This window comes from Acipenser ruthenus, chromosome 2 (genome assembly GCF_902713425.1).
Source record: "Acipenser ruthenus chromosome 2, fAciRut3.2 maternal haplotype, whole genome shotgun sequence".
NCBI classification, from domain to species: Eukaryota; Metazoa; Chordata; class Actinopteri; order Acipenseriformes; family Acipenseridae; genus Acipenser; species Acipenser ruthenus.
The window spans coordinates 111,575,598-111,595,793 of NC_081190.1; the positions used below are offsets into that span (position 1 = coordinate 111,575,598).

Below are 20,196 nucleotides of genomic sequence, written 5' to 3' on the forward strand. Positions count from 1 at the left end.
GAACACGACACTGTATTGTTTGTTTGTAATACCACTCTGCCTCTTCCAGCTTTCTGGTTTAGGGAGGGGAAAACTCGTCATCTCTTCAGTGGTCGTTATGATGTCACCAAGCACGTATTGTAATTTAGATGGTATGCACGCGCATTCGGACCTAAGCCGGCTCAGGGCACAACCGCAGTGTAAACGCTACGTGGAAAATGATAAGAATCTCCGTGATCCAGAACTGAGTCAGCCTTGGTCAGAGGTGGCAGTGCAAACGCAGTTTGTGTGTCTTTCCTGCTGATAACATCTGGGGTCACAGCGGTAACTGGAAACAATGTGATTTACCGTCACAGATTGTTACCGAGAGATTTTATCTAACCCATTGTTAGAGGTATGCAAATGAGCTGTGTCCCCTGCTTAAGACATCAGTGACCTACACTGTCACATTATGGCTACGGGACGTGTCTGGAGACAGACAAGTTCAGAAATATTGTTATGTCAGGTTTAAAAAAATAAATAAATAAATAAAAATTTGCACACACAGGTGCTGGATGCAAATCTGTGCCAGGAAACCTGGAAGGAACGGTGAGAGAGATAGGATGAAAACCTGATATAAGATCCCTGTGTGACCTGCAGCCAGGGACGGACTGAGACTAAAAAATGGCCCTGGACTTTGACCCAGACCGGCCCACCACAACCGGCCCGCGGATACTCCACCGCCCCACCGACGCACGCACGCTCACACACCAGCCCCTAATACCACCACCTAGCTGCATCACAGCTATTGTTGTACACTAAGCAAACATTTGCTGAGCTCTTGAAGGGCTGTCTGGGGCAGACCACTGGATGAGACTTGGGAGAAGTTTCTGAGGTCCAGAAGAGCTAGGTCAGCATATAGAGTGGCATGAGTTAGAAATCACCTGTGGATACTCTCTGTGACAGTATCCATGATTTGTATAAATATAGCAACACAGTGGAAACAATAGCTTATAGTCAGGCTGAATCATCATGAATTTAATTACTAAAAGGCAGCTGTGCTGTGTCAAGGACTGACTAATGTAAATAGTAGGGCTTCAAACGAACATTAACCTGTTGAATGTAAAGTAAAAATGTAGATTTCTGCCTAAATAGACATACCCAAAAGTAATTATTTATCATGAGAGGGCCATACACAATAACTAGTAATGCTGCATACTCCAAGAAAGATTAAAATCTCACCTTTCTGGTAAAAATAGTTATAAATTGCTGAGGTGTACTCACGTTTGAGGACACAAGCTCAAGTACATAGTAAAAATATGATGAAAATATGAAATATCATATATGGTGTAGTTCCTATTCAACAAAAGTTGAGGAATAGGTCTTGAAATGACTGATATGGCTGGCATGTACATTAATCAACAAACTGTCTGGCTGGAATCATGTTACTGGTACAGTTAGTTAGCCTAGTTAGCTAGCACAGTATTGATGTTGTGTTATCTGTCTCCCTCCCTGCCCTGGCTCCCCACTGCCTACCTCTTCGGATGCAGCCGCTGCTCTGACTTTGCTTGTGCTAGACTCGTCGTCGGCTATGCTGTCGCTGTCTCCTTCTTCTGCTACTGCTCTAGTTTGAACCGGGGCTGCGGTGTGCTCCTCGGCATGGACTACTACATGCACGTTGTTGGCACTGGCACTACTTGCAGCACTACTACCGAATAAGTCGGATAACTTCCTACATTTGGCTACATCTGACTCAAGGGACTTTACTTTTTTCTCCTGTAACTTTTCAGCCCCACCTTTGCGTTTTTTACTGTGTTGCTTTTCCATGATGTTTTCCAAAATTGAAGCGGACTTCCCTTGATAGCTAGCTACATCAACGTCTCGTGGCTATGTCAATGTCTGTGTGTGTGTGTGTGTGTGTGTGTGTGTGTGTTTGAAGGGGGCGGGGTTAAGGGCTGCAGCCACTTCACACGGAGGAATGGACCAAAGGGCCGGGGCCGGGGGGGGAGAGATGGACCAGTGGGCCGGCCCGCGTCGCTCAACTTTCTAGCTCCCCCATTAATTGGACCATTGGGCCGGCCCAGTCGAACAGCCTGGGCCGGGAGATATATATATATATATATATATATATATATATATATATATATATATATATATATATATTTATATATTTATTTTGTGTCCGGCCCGTGGCCCACTGGCCCACCGGGAATTCTCCTGGTGCTCCAGATGGCCAGTCCGCTACTGCCTGCAGCAAAGGTACCAGGAGGCACTAGTTTATCCAATACAACAAGATACATGTGTCTCTTGGTGACTTATTGTATGGACTCCATTGATATTTAATATTCTACAGTGCCTAAGATCTGTTAAAGACCAATACCAACACCCTATTAACTGGAGAGGTTAGGAGCAGTGTATGCTTTTTGATAAAAACAAATGATGGCATTTTTATATCGCTTATATGCACATGCCTTCCTGAAAAAGAACTGTAACCACCAGAAATGTAATTTTTGTCACAGTTCATGATATTTTACTTTTGGTTGAGAAAAAGGATCCTCCAATGTTAGGACACGTTTCCTTCCCAGTGCACAAGAAAGTGTATTTTTCTCATATATTTTCATTTCAGTTGCAAAAGGTACAGAAAGACAGCACTGCAAAGTTACATTAAAATACAATTCATTGTTAAATAGCAGAAAAATCCTTATTATTATTATTATTATTATTATTATTATTATTATTATTATTATTATTATTATTTATTTCTTAGCAGGCACCCTTCTCCAGGGTGACTTCACAGGGCATCACATTGCACAATATCACATTCCAGATAAGAGCAGTTATAAAGTACAATAAAATCAGTAGAAAATAAGATCAAATTCAAAGAGCAAAATAAAGAATACAGTAAATAATTACCTTTAAGTGCGAGTTCGACTAAGAGCAGTTAAACTTATAATAAAACTATTTGCTCATATGAGTAAAGTCCATTAAGAGCACATAGTACATACAATAAGTGGATGAGAATGATTTCAAATAAGAGCAATTACCAAAAACGTGAGTACGGATGCCTAGAAGCGTAAAATCAAGTACCAGATACAGTTGTAATTAAGAGCAGTAGTAGAATATGGCAAGGTATGGAGCAGTTCAGTGCAAGTACAAGCTGATGCAAGTACTGGTACAGTTGGATTAGTCCAGTATAGTTGAGAGTTGAGAGGTTTGTGAGGTTTACAAACTCCATCGATCTTGAAATGGTTACGTTCGTAACTGTTGTTTTCAAATACACACAAGATCAGTTGAGTTAAAGTCGTGTTTCGATTGTTCATCAAAGTAACAGTGTCTATATTTTTATTCTTTAACAAAGTGATACGTTGTATTAAATGTTTTCTTCTGGTTGCAGGTAGATATTTCTTGTATAAAAAATAGTATTTTACTTGAATCTTAAAGTCTTTGAAATGTAATACTTGTTCTGGAGATGCGTTCAGTGTTGAATAACAAATGTGGAGGTGCAGTTGGTCTTCTCGTAACACTTGCAGCATGTAGAGGTGAGAAGTCTTCTTCAGGACGGAGATACGTACGACGCTTGAATGGGTCTCTATCACAAGCAAAGGCTCCGTGGTTACTTCATTGTGAGGTGTTTACGAATCCAAGAGGAGAGCGAGTTCATGATCCGTGATCACTTCATGGTAGGGCTGTGTTCAAAGGTTTGTTTGCCAGCCAGGAATTCGAAGGTAGCTCTAAACCTTCGAAGGTTTTGATTTGTAATATGCATACTTGTTGTATTAAAATCCATTATGGTTATACCCTGCTCTTATGCAGCTGCCGTGCATTACAGCAGGGTATAGTTTATCAGTCCTTTCATTGGCTTCCAGAGTTTGAATGATAATTCCTTGCACACAAGCAATGTGCGTCATTAACATAAGCAACCCCCTTCCAGAGAGAGATAAGATAATGTAGAGTTTTTTTATTTTGGATGCTATCTCAGCACCCACTCAGAGACCACTGCTCTGTCGTCTTCACCACATTCATTGATTGTTTCAGGAACACACACAAGAGGTGTCGCAGCGCCTTCTTATAGACAAATAGGGTAACAGGGCTCGGACACATCCCATTGGCCCTCAGACTCGCACTAGGAACAATGGGCACAGACAAAGAACAACCAATGAGGACAGACAAATAACAACCAATGGGAACAAACCAGGGAAGACAAACAGGCAGCGGGTTACATGATGCACAGGAATACATACACAAAAGGTAAACAAAGCAGAGGCGGGATACAGCGGGGAGGGAATAACACACAGCACGCAAACACAGACAGCGGGGAATACAGTACGTAACACAAATGCACGGATCGTACCATAACTTTAAGAATAAAACTCCATTTTGATATAACTTTAGTTATACTGATCATAGAAGGATACACATTTCAGTTTAATTCCCCTTACTAAATTACTGTTACAAGCATGTTAAACATGTTATATAATAATTAAAGTCAAATAATTTAAGAATTATTTTCACTTTAAACTTCATTGAAACACAATAAACATTTCAGTGTTATTGGGAAAACATACCTAAACAACACTTAAACTTGTGTCTGCAAGATTAGTAAATAAAGTAATTTTAAAACCAATGTCATCATTTAAATTGCAACACATTAGTCAAATTACTTTTGGACGTAGTATTCAATCATTTCATGGGAGAGAGTCATGGCACCTTGTATCCACCAGGTGTCGCCCTTTATAAACCTTTCCATTAATATTCAATTTTAACTACGAATTTTTCCACAACAGCCCACGCAAGCCTGCCATTTCTCCACTTAGAGCAATGAATATGCTATAAATGTGATTTATATATTTTCCAACCAGTAAGTAGCCTATCCTGTTCAGATGAGTTAACAATGCAATTTAATGTATGTGTTACAAATAACAAAATACTGAAATTACCTAATTATTGGATAATGAAACAGATTTTTTAAAATTATTACTATTGGCTTAAATACATGTTCATAAACGCAGAAAATATGCTAGGAAGTATTACCGTTAAGACACATCTCGTTCTCCGTCTGCTCTGAGGCACGTGTTAATTATGATGCCTGTAAGGGTCAATTAACAGCACAGTACAGATTTATGAATCGGATTAATAATATGTTAATGAGAAAATTAGTCTCTCTAAGGTGTAAGAAAACATGGCCTACAGGTACAACCCCTATTGTTTCCTTAATAATAATTGAGACATGACACACAACTTCTAGTCACAGTAATCAGGTTTTATAAAATGGGTTGGGGGATATCTGCACCCTGATTGCCTGATAGGCATTCCAAGCCATTGAATTATTACAGTACCACCAACAGGTAAAAACAAGTCCCAGCAAATAAGACTTTTTACAAACCGATATTATTGTGCTGAACGTTTAAAAAAATAATTTTGAATTGGCCGCCATTTTTTCCCCCAATAAAAACAAAATAATAATACCCTGTCAGACTTCCTCCATGTAAATTTGAACTTGTTTGGTGACTCCACTGTCCACACTGTGAGTACAACAAGACAGCTCTCTCAGTACTGCTGAAATTATAATACAACTGAAGCCAATAAAGAGTGGAATACTAAAAAAGTAACCGCTTGGGCTGTTTCAGTTTTTAATGATTGGTCAGCAAAAACCAAAAAATAATTTTGACTGTAAAACTGCACCTAAGACTGAAATAAACAGTTTTAAGAAGTTTATTTGCTGAAGTGAGAACATCAACTGGCAAACAGTATTCAGTTAGCAGCTACACAAGCTTGCAAGCTGGCCTGAATCGTTTTTTTTTTTTTAATTCTCCCACAGTGGAACAATCTATAAACCTAATTTCAGATACCCACTTTAAAACAGCAAACCGCGTCTTCATTTCTGTCCTGAAAACGTACACGCGACAACAAAAAAGTCACAACATCACCCTATTGTATCCCAAACAGACTTAAACAAACTTAAGTGATTGGTACTCAGGATGCAGATATCTCCCAATCCATTTTGTAAGCGCTGCTCCAGGGTGTTGGTTGTGCTAGAATTACCACACTTCCAGGGGCTAAAGGCCCTGTCATGTCTTATTGCTTACTTATTAACACATACAAGTAAAAAATGGAAAAAACTGGAGCATAAAAATGTGAATTTGTCTGTTCCTTTATCTTCACTGTTGGTAGCTAGTCATGTGTCTACATTTTACTGATCTTACTACTGTGCTGCATTGTAAGCATACATGGAATTTGTAAGATTAGACTGAGCAATTACTGTATTTAACAGGCTGTGTGGAAGCAACATACACAACACTGCAAATCATCTGAATTCAAGACAATTGTACATGCTGTACTGCACGCGATGTAAGCTGTAGTGATAGTTCCTATTCTGGGTTACTAGAGAGATTCAACAGGGAATGCATTTTTTATTCTACATAATCTTCTCATATAGTACAGTAAGTAAGCATGGTGCAAGACTTCAATGTTCAGCATTTAACAATTCATTTCACAACAGAACACCAGATCTAATAATTGTACTAGCAGGTCTGATGAATGACTTTTTCCTAAATGTACTTTTATTTTCTTAATGTGTTTCAGCTGAGACAGTCCCAATCGTACTGCACTGACACAGAATGTCTTCAAGAGTGTGAGTACAGTACAGTATTGATATAATATGTTACTTCATTTCTAACCATGTTTTAAAGAAGAAAGATTGAAACTGCCAACAGGCACGAGTGACTGGTGTTTAGTTCTGTTATAAATATGTGATGGTGTTTGAGGTGAAATATCGACCCAAATGGCCTTTCTTCACAAAAAGCTATTTTCCAAACGCAGACATAATGTCACACAGGTGGAAAATGATATTTTGTAGTTCCTCAAATTTACACTGCAGCTATATTTCATAACTGTGATATTCATTTCCATCAGTATTTAGGTGGCTGAATCCAGGCTTGACACGCAGTCCTATGAAAGCTGTTTTAAAAGTATGAATGCAAAATGAAAACTGTCAGAATCATTGAAAAAGTAGCTCGCCATGATCTACAGTACATCCATCGTATGTAAATAAATAAATAAATAAATAAAAGTGCTTGACATAGGTACAGCAGCACACAAAGAGAGATGGACAGGCGTTTCCTTTCTCTCAGATTAAAGTCAATAACTAGTGCTAACTTGCACAAAGCTGTTAGAACAGTTTATTCTACAAACAACGAGCCTGTCATTTGTGTTAATATCTAATTGCGTTATTTACATAGTATTCAATACAAGGTGGAGGGATGCAAGTGCTGTTTTGTCTCACCCTAACTTGTTATTTAGAAACCAGTTTTATGATTGTGCAGTAACAGGTTATACTGCACTGACACACTCCCAGCCAATGAATGGACATTGGGAGGAAGAATGCAGTTGCAATACAGTGTAATACACTATTTCCTTTTTTGAAATGCTGTATGCAAAGTCATGTGGCTGTACTCTTCTATTCTTGGAGGAGTGTTGCCTAAGGAATGCTGACTAAAGGCATAGGGTGGAGCATGGTAATAAACAATGAAAGAATTTGACCCACCCATCTGAGCCAGTTGTTGTACATTAGTTAACATGTCAAAAAAACCACTCTGTTTCACTTGTGCTTCAGACTTGTAAAAGGATTCTCTATTCCAGTTTTAATAATCAGAATATCATCTACAGTGTTTACGTTATAGTAGTATTTTAGATTTTCAGTAGAGCCATCTGCTTATATGCATTGCAATCCTATGTTCATTGTCTGAAATCTTATCCATTTAAAGAGTAAGAAGCGGGGTTCTGAAAAATATAGCGTTACCCCATGTGTTGCTACAACTGTTTAAATAATGTACCTGTAATTTTTCTTTTCACTGTTACGTCCTGACAACTTTTTACACTTATACCTTCAAAGTCTGTTTCAAAGCTATTTTCAAAATGGCTGTATAACTATATAGTCTGGCATTGTAATGCTGATGTAATATAACAACTCTTAATAAACAACTGTCTGGGTGAAACTTGCTTGGGTAATAACTAGAAACTTGCTATGGGCATTTTGATGAAACTTGCTAAGCCATTTTTAAATAGCTAGAGAGCTAGTTTATTTGTCATAAAACCTGCTATGGACATTCTCTCAAGTATCAGACTTTGGTTTACCAGCAGCTAGCATCGTTTATGTTTATTTTTATGTGATTTTCAGTTACAGTGTACATCTTGCTGCATTAGGTTGTATGTACGTTTTACAATTACACATGTGGGATCTGGAAAATTGCTTAAATTAGGGAGTATTGTAGAGTCATATCTTCAAACATTTCAAAGGTGCGGTTTCTGACTTGACGCTGTACATAACCACACAGTTCTTGTGAAACTAGAACTCAGACTCAATGCTATCTGATTTATTGGAGGAAAATTCAAAGTATTCCTCTTGCATGTATACTGTCTTATGCTCACCTTGGCTGCTTGTGGGAACATAGATAGTAAAACTTTAAATGTAAGGTAATACATGAATGAGTGAGCATTTTGCTTTTGTGTTTTGCAGTGCCAGGACCGAACCCCTCCAATGATGGTGACTTTACCATGCCGATGATTATGATGGCATGGATGGTTATTGCCCTGGTTCTGTTTCTTCTGAGACCAGCCCGCATGAGGGGACCCAGTACAGAAGGGAAGCCATCGAGCCCACGTAATGTAAGTACTGGTTCTGTTTCTTCTGAGACCAGCCCGCATGCGGGGACCCAGTACAGAAGGGATGCCATCGAGCCCACGTAATGTAAGTACTGGTTCTGTTTCTTCTGAGACCAGCCCGCATGCGGGGACCCAGTACAGAAGGGAAGCCATCGAGCCCACGTAATGTAAGTACTGGTTCTGTTTCTTCTGAGACCAGCCCGCATGCGGGGACCCAGTACAGAAGGGATGCCATCGAGCCCACGTAATGTAAGTACTGGTTCTGTTTCTTCTGAGACCAGCCCGCATGCGGGGACCCAGTACAGAAGGGATGCCATCGAGCCCACGTAATGTAAGTACTGGTTCTGTTTCTTCTGAGACCAGCCCGCATGAGGGGACCCAGTACAGAATGGAATCCATCGAGCCCACGTAATGTAAGTACTGGTTCTGTTTCTTCTGAGACCAGCCCGCATGAGGGGACCCAGTACAGAAGGGATGTCATCGAGCCCACGTAATTCTGTTTTTAATAAGAGAGCTTATGTTGCCTCCTGTATGGTTGTAATATCAGTTTTTCTACACTTCTGCATCACGGGGTGAATTTGTCTTCATTCTCAGACGGTACAACACAGTAGAGCAGCAAGGAGACAGTTTTGTTTAGGAGGTAGATCAGGAGTCCTAGGAAAGGGAGATGCCTTGGTCTCAGTCAGATAATTGCAATTCTAACAAGGGTAAAAATAAAGCATGAAATATTTTCTTTCCTCAGAATCATGGACATGAGCCCCCAGCGCCCCCCGTGGATTAACCCAAACCATGGCCTGGCGTGCAGCAGCCAAGGGCTCATATGATGACCAAATTCATTATTGTGGCCTAGATAACCCTTTGAGATATTTACTTGTCTCTGTTAAGTAAATATTTTCCTATACTGTTTCTTGTTACAAATGGCTTCTTTATCAAAACATTTTTTTTTATATCTACACACTCTGAACAGGTGATTACAAGTGAGAGAGGTATTTCATGTGATTGGTTCAACATTCCAGATAAAATGTTTATTTAGAATACTTTAACCCAATTGTTTAATTTGCATACTATATGTATATGTTAATATAACACAAAACAACTGTATCATAAAAAAATAAACATTTAAATAATTTACAAAACATAGCTTTTGTGAAAAACTAGACTTCCTGTCATTATATGTACTTGTTTCTATAGAGAAACGGAATTTGTGCAGTGTAGGGTTTGTGTAAACTTTGAGAGGTCATTAGTCGGTTAATTATACCCAACATTCAATGTCTTTACTCCAAATTGCAATTTGTACCATTTTTGTAAAAGAAAAAAACATACTATTAATGTTATAAAACTAGTAGCAAGCAATAGTAATGCAAATATGAGCCTTGGTTGCTTTTTACTATTTTCTCAACATTTAACAATTTGATTTTACTTTTTGAAATAAATGGTGCAAAATAGTCTTTGGGAAAAATACGTTTTTTTCTGGTACAAAACTGAAATATGTTTGATTCAAAGTGTAAATTTCGCATTGCCCCACTTGGTTTTGAAACAAACAAAAAAACTGTTACTTAAAAGCAACTGCATCTTTTAATGACTATAAAATTGTAAAGTAAATGTGGTCAAATGCCTGATAAAGCACGATGTTTATATGTGCCTGTATCATGTGTATTTATTTTTCTGTACAAGACAACAGTTTAAATCATTCTCATTAATATCATTCTAGAAATCTTGTCAGTACTGAAAGAGTTGCTGTCAATTCAGGAATTTGTTACAAAATTGGATTCTTAATTGATTTTTTTTCTTTCATGTCCCTTGCGGGCTCTGTAGATTCTAAATATATATTTCAGTTCAGTTTTATTGATGAAGATGTCCTTTTGTTTTATACTGGTCAGCTTGTTTACTGGTATGAAAGTGACCTCCTACTTGTATAAACATGTTACCCTTCACAAATGCCAAACCTTATAGGACTGTATTGAGCTCAATGTTTTGCTTTGCACAATTAGACGAGCATTCTTCAGATACTCAAGCCTAATGTTTAAGATTCAAAAAACATAGTTTGTAAAGTCTTTTTGTGTGCGGGGTCCATCACAGGTGTTTAGGGTAAGCCCATGACTTTCCTTGTAAACCACCTTTCTGTTCAGTCTGACATCACTCACACACCCTAAATAAAACTGAGCTGTAGCTTTATGCACTGTAATGGAATGCATGCGTTGGTCTTCATGTCTGATGGAAGTGTAAACAGAAGGGATGTAGTTTCAAGTTACTGGATACATGGTGCTTGATGATACGTTTTCTGATTTTAACCTAGACAAAAATGCTTTGTTTATGCTGCTGCATTAAAACTGCAGGTCTCCAGCCTGCCAGAATGTTGTTATGCCTGCTGGTGACTTTAATACTGTTTGAAAAGCAGGGAATGAATTCTTCATCTACAGTTTTAGGTGGACACAAGTACCTCTTAATTAGCAGTATGTACAAATTCTGACAGTTTGTTCTCTTTGTTCTTCCGCTTGATAGAGATGGGTGTCTGGTGAAATGCTGTATGCCAAACTTAATGTGTGTTATAAGGAGTGCCGTTTAGGGCTTCATCTGTACAGTAAAGGGATTATACTATGCACTTTCTTATTAACTATAAAATAAATACAAGAGTGAAAAAACAGTGCACTGTTTTTTTTTTATTGTTGTATAAAAAGGTAATACGGGTTTAGGTTTAGTTTGACTGCTGGTTAATAGACTCATCAAAGGTGGTTCACAGAAACATGCTCTTTTTTAGAAGGGTCCTGTGAGCAGGGGCATCATTTCCTATGGGGCAGGGGGGTTGCCCCCTGTGTTTCATACCACGTTTTAATTTAATTAACGCAGACCCCCTGTGTTTCAACCTCCCTTTGGATGAGACGTAAAACCAGTCATATTATTATTATTATTATTATTATTATTATTATTATTATTATTATTATTATTATTATTATTATTTATTTCTTAGCAGACGCCCTTATCCAGGGCGACTTACAATCGCAAGCAAATACAAATACATTCAAGTGTTACAATACAAGTAATACAATAAGAGCAAGAAATACAATAATTTTTGTTCAAGTGTGACAAACCACAATTCAATAATACAGTAGATAATAGTGATAGCTATTATAGGTGACTCTGCAGCAGCAGTTGTTGATGACTAGTAGTTCACCCCTATATAGTCTCTGTAAGTCGCTTTGGATAAAAGCATCTGCTAAATTACATAATAATAATAATGTGCTATCCAATGTTTTGGTTGGCTGTTTCTGTAATACTAGCACATACATGAACAGTTGTATGGGATATCTATTGATTGATCTGTACAGAAACATAATTGCAGCCATGAGGCGATACATTTCATACTATAAAAAGCTACACAAGCATACAGCTCTACATTTTTTGAGGGTTCCAAATAAAATGGCAAGGTGTATGTATGGAGGTGGTTTTACTATTAAGATGCGTGCCTGTACTAAGTTATCTATAATATATAAAACATATTATAAATGATGTTTAAGCAGAAACTAATTCTAAACCACTTTAACATATCTGAAGGGCGCGGGTTACAGATTCGACACCATTCAAAGACAAAACATTAAAATTTAATTACAACACATTAAACTACTTTTGTATTTCTTGCGAACTCAACGACTCAACGTGCCCAACCCTCATATAGAAACTACCCGAGGCTATCCTCGGGTTCAGGAATTTGCCCTTTACGTCACAGGACCCCTCCTGCAGTTTGACGCAGTGGATGGCGATTTGTGTTTTATCTAAACTGTCCACTCCTACAGACTAGTGACGCGATCCAGGAAGGGCAGTAGATGCATGTGAACTGTGCCAGGTATAGTTTCCCTGAGAAACGTACCTGCGCAACTATTTAAATAAGACGGGACTCCTTCGCAGAAGAACATTTTACAGATCACTTCAGGAGCAATCTGACCTACTGCGGAGCAGTATATCGCTTTGAACAACAAAGGTAAATTGTGCATTAGTGCTGCTGTATGTAGAAATTGCAATGGGCTGATTTTACACTCTCAGTACCTGAGTACCTGGGACACTGAGTTACCGCTGAACCTCGCATTACTGGTGTTGAAATGAACGCTTATTTTACATCGTCTTTATGAAAGGGATTTCTGAAATACAATACCAGTAGCCTAATTAGTAACCGTTCAAGTGTGGCTAACGATGTTAAAATAAGCGCTTGTTCGGGTTAGACTGTTTTGCTATGTATACCATGCTGTCCGCTTTATCGGAATTGGCGGCTTGTTTAAATTACTTGAAAATGGAATTCGAACGCAGAGGCTAAAGTTTTGCATCACGCAGTAGAATTAACACATTTTGCTTCATAGTGTCTCATGAAACCTGCTGAATAATGTTATGTTAACATATTGAATTGTAGTTTCCATATACTCCAAAAACTTAAAAAAAATTGAAAAATGTGACATTTCATATGTAGGACCTAGTACTATTAGGGCTTTCAGTAGAGTTTTGCAATATCAATTTTGTATTTTCTGTGATTACATGATTTTAAATAAAATGTCTATGTCTAATTATGTTCATATATATGTTTCAATTCTAAAATGCTTGCTGATGCGAAACTTTGGCCATAGCTGCATATATATATATATATATATATATGCATGCATGCAAAAGTTTTAAATGATAAACAAATAATTTGTCAGGGCGTTTCTGACAAAAGCCCTTCTTCAGCATTAGAAGAAGGGCTTTTGTATGAAATGTCCTTAAATAATATTTTTTTAATCATTTAAATCTTTTGTGTACATAAAAAAAAAAAACACCTTTTCATTTGTTTAATTTGTTTCAGTTTTTGAACATTGCAGTGATACCTAATTTCAAACTTACACACACACACACACACACACACTGAGACAGACAGAGAGAGGCACACACACACACACACACACACACTGAGACAGACAGAGAGAGACACACGCACACACACCCACACTGAGACAGACAGAGAGAGACACACGCACACACTGACACACACACACACACTGAGACACACACACTAACACACAGACACACACACTGAGACAGACACACACTCAACATTAGTCCCATTTGGTATGAGCTTTAAATGTATGAAATACGTCAAGTATGTCACATTTGTTCTGGCTTGCAGACATTTCAAAGCAGTTTATTTGTGTGATATAACAGCACAAATATGTGAATGAAGCCAATTTACAAAGACATCTTGTCAAAAGATGTGTCTAAGATTTAATTTTATTATGTGTGGATCAACAACTATGTTACAGGCAAGTCTTACACTCAGGTTCCATGACACACAAAGAGGAAACTGTGTCAGGTGGGGTCCCACTACCTGGCTGTAACACAGAATATAAAACAAATGGTAAAATAATTTGTTGTTCATTAAAAGTTGAAGTGAAATTCCTTTTCTTTTTCAGTCATAATGTTTCAGATTAAAAAGATCTGCTGCATTGGTGCTGGCTATGTCGGTGGGCCCACTTGCAGTGTGATTGCTCACATGTGTCCAGATATCAAAGTTAGTGTTGTTGACCTTAATGAATCGAGAATAAAAGCCTGGAATTCAGACACGCTTCCCATCTATGAGGTAAGGCATGCCAGCATCCTGTTTTTTGTTGCTGTATTTCAAAGAACCTTATTTTCTCTGAGGCCCTTTTTATGTCAGATTGCTACAGTTGATCAAATAAGCAATAAGACCCGACAGGATGGGTGGTATTGGGCAACACAGGAACGCCCAAGGGCGTAATGATTGGGACTTTGCTCATAGTAGGACTGAAGTCATTGTATTTAGTATCTTGCTCTTAATTGTACTCTAATTCTTGATATGTATTTTTTGTATACAACTGTAAGTCACCCAGGGTAAGGGCGTGTGCTAAGAAATAAATAAATAATAATAATAATAATAATGGTGGTGAGGCCCACCATGTTTACTAAATGTTTTTTATGAAGTGGAACATGTACAGGATATATTATTTTTATGTTGTTCCAAATGTTTTGAGATCTGTATTTTCATGCAGACCTTGTTTTTGTTCCCCAGCCCGGTCTGAAGGAGATAGTGGAGTCCTGCAGAGGGAAGAATCTCTTCTTCTCCACAGAGATCGACTCTGCCATTAGAGAGGCCGACCTCGTCTTCATTTCTGTAAGCCTTCCGTTCACTACAAGCTAAAAGAGTAGGTCAGAGCATTTTGAAGGGATAATCCTGTTTACAGTGAAGCTTGGTTACAAAAAAAGCCCTTTGTTCATTTGGAAAACCATTATTTTTCTGACAAATACAGGTCAATGTTTTTTAAGTGTATAAAATAAAATATGCGTTTGAATTTGAGTAAAGGCTGGTGAGAAATATTGTCCTGCTGATTATGCTATATTAACATGTCGAAGTTTAAAACATGCAGATAAAGTACTAAATCAATATGCAGTACCATGTTTAATTTGCATACTAACTTCAATCATTGTGCAGTTGCAGGGTTCAGTAGACAGATCCACACATATTTTGTACATCTCACTTTACTATACAATACTTTTTTAAACGCATGTCAAAGTATTTAAGCATTCTGTGTGACAGAGAAATTGAGAGTGGATGTTTTGCTCCCAGGTAAACACCCCAACAAAGACCTATGGGATGGGGAAAGGACGAGCAGCAGACCTGAAGTACATTGAGTCCTGTGCCCGGCGGATTGTGGAGGTCTCCGATGGCTACAAGCTGGTCACTGAGAAGAGCACTGTGCCAGTGAGGGCTGCCGAGAGCATTCGCAGAATATTCGATGCAAACACAAAACCAAACCTTAACCTGCAGGTGAGCACACAAATCAATGCACCTGTATAGAAATCAGTGCATCTGTATAGAAATCCATGCACCTGCATTGTAATCCATGCACCTGCATTGCAATCCACGCACCTGCATTAATCATTGCACCTGTATTCAAATCACTGCACCTGTATTCAAACCCTGAAACTGTTTAAACCACTGCCTAGATTGCACAGGTATTATCTCTGATTAATTGGTGATTTGTCTGCAGTCATATGGAGCAATGTTATGACCTTTTTACAGATTTCATAATATTCATGTATTGCGACTTCTTCTGGTATCTTTCACTTGAATCTTCTAAGTAGCACACTACCTGTAGAATATCCTTTGGCTGTCCATGGCTGTACATGGCTGATTTATTTGGTATGTAAATGACATCCCTAATTTTGTAACAAAGCTGCCGCTTATCCTTATCTCTTTCAAGTTTCATTTTGCCCTATACAAACATATTTAACTTTTTAACTTCAGCGGCGGAATGATGGCAAACAATTACAGGTACCTACATTTCCAGTGTATGTTTGCACTGTGGTAAGTGGTAACATCAGAAAGTATTTCTAAATTGGTCTCTCTCCCTCTCTCTCTCCGCTTTCCCCAATGCAGGTGCTGTCTAACCCTGAATTCCTTGCTGAGGGCACTGCCATCAAGGACCTGAAGAATCCGGATCGCGTGCTGATCGGTGGAGATGAAACCCCAGAGGGACAGAGCGCCATTCGTGCCCTGTGTGCAGTCTACGAAAACTGGGTCCCCAAGAACAAGATCATCACCACCAACACCTGGTCCTCGGAGCTCTCCAAGCTGGTGCGTACATCACAGGGCAACAAATGTGATCCAACAGCTAGCACTGAATTGTACTCATTATTGAATATTTTCCTGCAGGCTGCTAATGCATTCCTTGCCCAGAGAATCAGCAGTATCAATTCTATTAGTGCGCTGTGCGAGTCAACAGGGGCCGATGTCGAAGAGGTGGCAAAAGCCATTGGGATGGACCAGAGAATTGGAAATAAATTTCTTAAACCCAGTATCGGTAAGTGAAGCTCGCTTTCAGGACTCTCAATGCCAGTTGGCAGGCATGTGCAAAACATTATCAAAATAAATGTGAACTTGTAACGGGTAGCAGGGCAAATGAGAAATTATAATGCTCTTGAATGCAGGTCCGTGTGTTTGGAACTTTATTGAGTGAAAGTGGGTGAAATCTGCAGCTCTGGTTAATGATGATTGAATGCATTGGAATTAAACCCCTTTTGGTTTAGGTTTTGGTGGTAGCTGTTTCAAGAAGGATGTCCTCAACCTGGTGTATCTGTGTGAGGCTCTGAACCTCCCTGAAGTGGCAAAGTACTGGCAGCAGGTATTGTTTATATGCTGAGCCCAGCAACTGTCCAGCCTCTCTTTTTTTCTGTTTTTTTGTAAGTGAAATGAAAGGACTTTTGAACTGAAATACCCTATTTCTTTAAGGTGATAGATATGAATGAATACCAGAGACAGCGGTTTGCTTGTCGTATAATTGACTGCCTGTTTAATACTGTGACTGGAAAGAAGATTGCTCTCCTGGGATTTGCTTTCAAAAAGGACACTGGAGACACACGGTAATTGAGAAATATGCCTAATACAGTAAACTTTATTTTGGCTTCAAACAGCTTGTTAATTATTTACTCACTTCTGCAATGTAATTGGTGAAAAAGTTAATCCATATCAAATGAACTTGGCCCCAGTTAACTGTTTTAAGGCTGTGGCCAAAAGTTTAGCATTCCCTAGAATTTTAGGATTGCGACATAATTTAAAAAAAAAAAAAAAAAAGAGCTTTGTATACGTCTTGTAATCAAAGAAACTACAAAATGATATCGCAAAAGTCTACCGGAAGCCATAATAGTAGTATAGTATTTCATGTTAGATTTCTAAATGTCACATTTTTCAATTTGTCATTTTTTTTGTTACGTACACGGAAAACCACAAAGTGGTATGTAATTCAGTATGCTAACGTAACATTATTCAGCAGGTTTTATTCCAAAATTAGTTCATTCTATACGGTGATGCCAAAGCTGTAGGCTAAAGCTTAAATCCAATGACCAGTTTTGCAATGCAATTTTGTCATTCAGCTTGTGTATTACAATGTACTTTTGTCACAGGGAGTCCTCCAGTATCCACATCTCCAGGTACCTGATGGATGAAGGTGCGATGTTGCGGATCTACGACCCCAAAGTACCGAAGGAGCAGATCGTTCAGGATCTCTCCCAGCCCAGCATCTCCGAAGGAGACCCAGAGAGAGGTACAGCTGCTTGGAACGGTTCTGGTTCACATACTTGCATATACAACATGAGTCATGGAACTCTGTTTATAATAGATAGTTTGGGTTTTTGGAACGTCTGATCGAGCAGAGCAGACTATTGGTCCAAACAGGTTCCGGGGAATTAAGGTGGAACGGTTTCAACCAAAAAGATTTTCCTAGGGCTGTCCGGCCCGTCATTTGCTCTCACAAAATTACACCTATAGTAGCATCTCTGAAAATGACTAATATATAATGAAATGTGGCAATTCAGGCAGCTTTCTGTTAATGTCATTTTGAAGTTCATTTATTACATTTTTGATTAAAGAGAGACAATGTACGAAGTTATAAATAATGCCCTTATTTTGAAAAATACACACAGGGTATTGTGTTTTGTATTAACGCTGGGTTGTGTGGTAGCTAAGGTTGCACGTTCTTTCCTCAATCAGTGTCTCAGCTGGTCACTATAACAAATGACCCGTACGACGCCTGTGACGGAGCCCATGCACTGGTTATCTGTACAGAGTGGGATATGTTCAAAGTAAGTATTATCATGTTACTGTGCCAAATCTATCTGAATCTTTTTGATAAAGGTTCACTGGCATGGACTGCACCCTATTGCACAAAGAAATAAGGCTCTATAGAATGAAGCTGGCACTTGATGATGTGAATTAGTGTTTAATGGTAATTGCTTAATGCAGTAGTCAGATTGGAGTTCTTCTGCAGTAATACATGAATTCCCACGCTTTAGTTTAGTGCCTTGGGGAGGGTGAAGCCAAGCAACATGATCAAATGAGTGTAACAGGAATTTCAAGTTTATTCCCATTTTTGCTACACCCTGTTATGCTAGAGCATAACTGACAGTTAATGCTGACTTTGAGGAGTTGACTGAATACGGTGAACGCCCTTCATCGAAAAGCGAACCAGAATAAGGCCAGCACTCATGCATGCCAGGCAGCCATTGAATAATTTCATCTAGAGGACGGCATTGGGTTTTTTTGTTTGTTTTTTCACTTGTGCCCTTTTAAATATTCCCGAAATTGCCTTGGCAGAGAAAGCACCTTTTTAGGGACACTTCTTACATGCTTTATAATTCCAATGAGTCTATCATTTATTTAGCACTCCTGATAAATGTTGACAGTCCATTTAATTTATGTGTTATTCCTGAAAAGAGTAATGGGCAGAGACCCTTGGTGTGATCATACAGTACCTATCGTATTTCAGTTGGTGGAAAATAATGTGCTCAATTACAATAACATCAATACAATAGTGTCCCAACAAGTCTTTGGGACCTGTTCACAAAACTTTAAGGATATCTTCCTTCTATAGGATCTGGATTATGAGCGAATCTACAAAACAATGCTAAAACCATCTTTCATATTTGATGGGAGACGGGTTCTGGACGATCTTCATTTCAGGCTTCAGAACATTGGATTTCAGGTAAGGAAAAAAGGAACTGTGCAACTGCTTTGTGTTTGCATCTTGCATCTGTCCAGGCATGTTTATTCAGAGGTACCAACACTGCAATGCATCAAGCTACACCAGGAGAGAAGGAACTTTTAAACTAAAGATATTGAAACTTAAGGTAAATACCATTTTTTTTGCAGTCAGTATTTTTTATGTATGTTTATTTGGTTCCCCCAGGTTGAAACTATAGGAAAGAAGGTAACCATACCGAGAATACCCTTTACTCCCACGTGTGAAATCCCCAAAATCAGCCTACATGGCCCTCCGGTGAAGAAGGCAAAGGTGTAAAGGAAGTGAAAGCTATGAGATACTGTACTCAAGTCGTAAGGTTTACTCACCAGCAATGACATTCCTACTTACCAAATCCAGTAATATGCACAATTCTGAATTCCCAGTCTAAAATCAGACCAGCACACAAACAATTCTGAGGTTCTGCTTTATTTAAGCCTCTCATTTCATTCCACATTCTGCCCAATGGAAATTTAGAATTCTATTCAATAACAACTGGTTTGTCAGTCTGAATTTGTATATTTCTATAGGTTGTAATCTTCGTGTAATGCACATGTGCAATTGTTTTCATAATGGTTGTGTGTTTTGTTACCAATGTAAAATACAATGAAAACTTACAAATCATGACCTATTTCTTTGTCTGCATTCAGTTGTACTGTATTAATAAATAAAAAATAACTTTTGAATTGTTTACTGAACAATGATGTGCATTTGTTACTACTTTTTTCAATGTTCTTCAAGAATTATTCACCTGGCAAAATACAGGAACTTCTCATTAATAAAAAGTTATATGTCAATAGATTTAGGGCAGTATTCTAAGCAGTCTGTTACAAGGTACAGTATAAGTGAACAGCAAGTCCTGATGCTCTAGAATGCTCCAGTCATGGAAGATACCGTGACAGCTTTAGATATTTCTGATATTAGTGACTTATTGCTTCAGATCTTTGTAGTGATCTTCACAAATCTTACCTGTTTTTATTGTTCTCTTTGAAAAGCTGATTTTAAAGCTCACCAAAACTACAAATGG

The 20,196-nt window shown here is 38.4% G+C and overlaps 2 protein-coding genes across 3 annotated transcripts in view; both read left to right on the top strand.

Annotated features, from left to right (window-relative positions):
* Positions 1–11,263, top strand: part of LOC117408466 (small integral membrane protein 14-like) — a 30,751-nt gene extending 19,488 nt beyond the window's left edge. For both annotated transcript variants that reach the window (XM_059006465.1, XM_034013469.3), the window contains exons 3-5: positions 6,541–6,589; positions 8,474–8,622; positions 9,362–11,263. In XM_059006465.1, coding sequence (XP_058862448.1) covers positions 6,541–6,589; positions 8,474–8,622; positions 9,362–9,400 — 237 coding nt within the window. In that variant the 3' untranslated portion in view covers positions 9,401–11,263. The remainder of the gene's footprint in view (positions 1–6,540; positions 6,590–8,473; positions 8,623–9,361) is intronic.
* Positions 11,264–12,397: 1,134 nt separating this feature from the next.
* Positions 12,398–19,870, top strand: ugdh (UDP-glucose 6-dehydrogenase). The gene is made up of 12 exons (XM_034013954.3): positions 12,398–12,595; positions 14,049–14,215; positions 14,666–14,767; positions 15,221–15,421; positions 16,034–16,231; positions 16,310–16,457; positions 16,684–16,778; positions 16,886–17,016; positions 17,557–17,696; positions 18,143–18,234; positions 19,023–19,133; positions 19,338–19,870. The coding sequence occupies exons 2-12, from the start codon at positions 14,054–14,056 to the stop codon at positions 19,446–19,448; spliced, it is 1,491 nt and encodes a 496-aa protein (XP_033869845.1). The 5' UTR covers positions 12,398–12,595; positions 14,049–14,053; the 3' UTR covers positions 19,449–19,870.
* Positions 19,871–20,196: the final 326 nt, after the last annotated feature.